The 2,668-nt window shown below is 33.7% G+C and overlaps 1 protein-coding gene across 1 annotated transcript; it reads right to left on the bottom strand.

Moving 5' to 3' along the window:
• LOC111409603 (UPF0496 protein At1g20180-like) lies at nucleotides 1-1,664 on the bottom strand. Its single transcript, XM_023039630.1, has 2 exons — nucleotides 1,362-1,664; nucleotides 1-1,056 (listed from the first exon to the last, which is right to left on the bottom strand). The coding sequence occupies exons 1-2, from the start codon at nucleotides 1,396-1,398 to the stop codon at nucleotides 20-22; spliced, it is 1,074 nt and encodes a 357-aa protein (XP_022895398.1). The 5' UTR covers nucleotides 1,399-1,664; the 3' UTR covers nucleotides 1-19.
• Between the last annotated feature and the right edge of the window lie 1,004 nt (nucleotides 1,665-2,668).

Raw genomic sequence — 2,668 nt, 5'->3', positions numbered from 1 at the left:
TACAATGCATAAAAAATGCCTAGTGCATTGAATTTTTTATACAAGATTTTGCAATTTCCTTAATCACCAAAGCTCTAGCTCGATTAATTGTGACAAGACATAAATACACATGCTCTTCAAGCTCTTGCACTTGTTTCTTGAACTCAAATTCACCCTTTTTAAGGTCCTTCAATACTTGGAAAGAAAACTTATCTTCCCTCCTATCCAAACAGAACTGAATCATTGCTTTGTTATGTTCAATCTCGTCTTGAATTCGAACCATGAGTCGACTCATAGTGTCAAATTCTATGTTCAAAATATAAGTACCCTTGGCAGCCGCATCAAGTTGTTCTCCACTTTTCCTTAGGAATCCATACTTGAAGAATTGGATATCAAGAAGTTTTTTCTTTAATGGCTTCATGGGTAAGCTGAATATCACAGGCCCCATAAGTAACGCGGTTAGAGTATGCGCCGCTAGAACCATGACAGCTACAGCAACCACTCCACAGGCTAATGTCACACATACCCCGAATGCCTTGTTGAACCATTTTATCAATTTAATCTTCCTTGTCACCATTTTTCGCCTTGACTTAAGTTGCTGAAGAATTGATGTGTACTTTTCGTGGATGCGCTTGAAATCTTGTTTTTTGAGATTAAGGATGCATGAACAGAGTTTAGACACGACTAAGTGAAATTTCTCCGAAGAATAATCATCAATGGTGTCAATAATTTGATAAATAGATTTGTAGTCAGCTTGAACTTGATTTATGCTTTTGAGAAGTTGGCTGCAGAATTTCGAGGCTTCGGCACTCATATCGAAGTAATTGAAGAGAAGGGATTTGAGATTCGACTTTCTCGAAAGGATTGCTGATTCAAGAACTTGTGCTATAGTTTCATGGCCAGGGTCAAGAATTTCTAAGAAACCATTATGGCAGTGATTAGCTCGTAATGAGGGTTCATTTATTAGTAATTGAGCTTTCATGAAGAAATCCCCATAGGATTTTGTTCTAAATGCACCAAGATACTCTTCATTGACATTGAGACTTTTGTGATATTCTTTCAATCCTTGTTTCTTGTCTGAAATCAAAATTTAGTATGGTACAAAACAAAAATAAGTTCCAAATTGAAATCATTGAGAAATTGAAAAATAAAAAATAAAAAATAAATCATACAAGGCTTAAGGGTTAATTTGCTTATTTCTCTTATTTTGCAGAAGAAGAAAATCAAAAACAGCTAATTTATGAGCTACTTAATTTCTAATTACACAATTATTTTCAATTTTGTCAAACCACTTTCAGAATTTCAATTTTCTACATCCTTAGTCAATACAGGCAATTTCATACCCAATAATTATAAAATGAAAGATGTTTTTGAAAACAAACCTTTTTTGATCTTTGAGGTTTTAAATCTGGCCCACATCTTGAATTCTTCACCAATCGCTCAATCGTATAAAAATACTTGAATGTATAAAACTGAGTTTCTTTCTTCCAAAGCCACACAAAGAAACAAAACAATGACTTCAACTTCTTAGGTTGTCTTTTATATCATCAAACCTTTTTAAGCCACCAGAAGACAGTTTAAGGTTTCTGTGTCTTATATGTGTGTGTGTGTGCGTGTATATATATATATATATAGATGTTGCGTGTGTAGAGAGAAACTTCTGCAAGATTTTAGGTTGGTCTGAGGATAATACGGTGGTTTCTGAGAGAGAGATTATTAGGTCTATCTGGTAAACAACCTAATCTTTCGTCACTTTTATATGCATAATTTGCATGACTTTTGTTTATATGATTACACAATTGTATTGTGTATATAACAAAGTTTACACCATATAAACGAGCATTATGTGATAGTGTCCAGCCATGAATGGTGACCAGAGATGGCCTAATTGTATCCAACACGCTTATCCTTATTTTTGAGTTTTCTTTTTACAATTTTATTTCGTAATAACTTCTTGAGAATAATATATGTATATTGTTAGAAAAATAATTAGTTGCAGCAGTGATCAGAACAATATAATGCAGAAATATAAAACTTATCGTCCGATCGAGTCTCGTGACAACACGATGTCCTAAAGTGAAATTGCCCGTCAATAATTGCTGTGACCTCCGTGGACAATCACTCCCAGAATACAACGATCGTAAACCACTTATGCAGCAATCACGAATGGTTTTTCTAGAACTCTCAATTGTACTCCAGAATAGGTATAAAAACCCAAATATAAGAAATTCACAATATGAAAAGAGTAATTGATTCTATTTTCTATTTGTGTGTCTTTTCCCAAAGCAAGATATGGGTTTATATAGGCAAGATGGTAGTAACAGTCTTCACCATGTTAATGCAGAATTTTAATGACTGAGTAGTGGGTGTTTTAATGGCAGTTAGTGGGTTGTTACAAAAACAAACAGTCATAAAATACTGGCTAGTTTTACCCATTAAATAATGAAAAAAAAAATATTTATTTTAATCAAGGAAGCCCAAGGCCCCAAGGCCCAAATAAAGACATTTTAATATTTGCGTGGGGAGTGATTCGAACTCCTGACGTCCCACACAAATGTCACATTTCCCACCACTTTGGCACTTTATCTAATTTGATTATTTCTTTCACATTTTATATTTATACCATAAATATATAACAATCCCCCACATGAAAGAAATAAGATAAATGAAAATATTACTCTGGAGTACG

This window comes from Olea europaea, chromosome 14 (genome assembly GCF_002742605.1).
Source record: "Olea europaea var. sylvestris chromosome 14, O_europaea_v1, whole genome shotgun sequence".
NCBI classification, from domain to species: Eukaryota; Viridiplantae; Streptophyta; class Magnoliopsida; order Lamiales; family Oleaceae; genus Olea; species Olea europaea.
Note: the sequence above shows the minus strand (reverse complement) of the source record. Positions and strands in the feature narration are given on the sequence as shown.

Bases quoted from the DNA above. Each gene is read 5' to 3' on its own strand.
- LOC111409603 (XM_023039630.1), bottom strand. From the start codon at position 1,398: ATGTGGGCCAGATTTAAAACCTCAAAGATCAAAAAAG. The intron at 1,057-1,361 runs GTTTGTTTTCAA...TTTTGATTTCAG, and splicing joins AACCTCAAAGATCAAAAAAG to ACAAGAAACAAGGATTGAAA.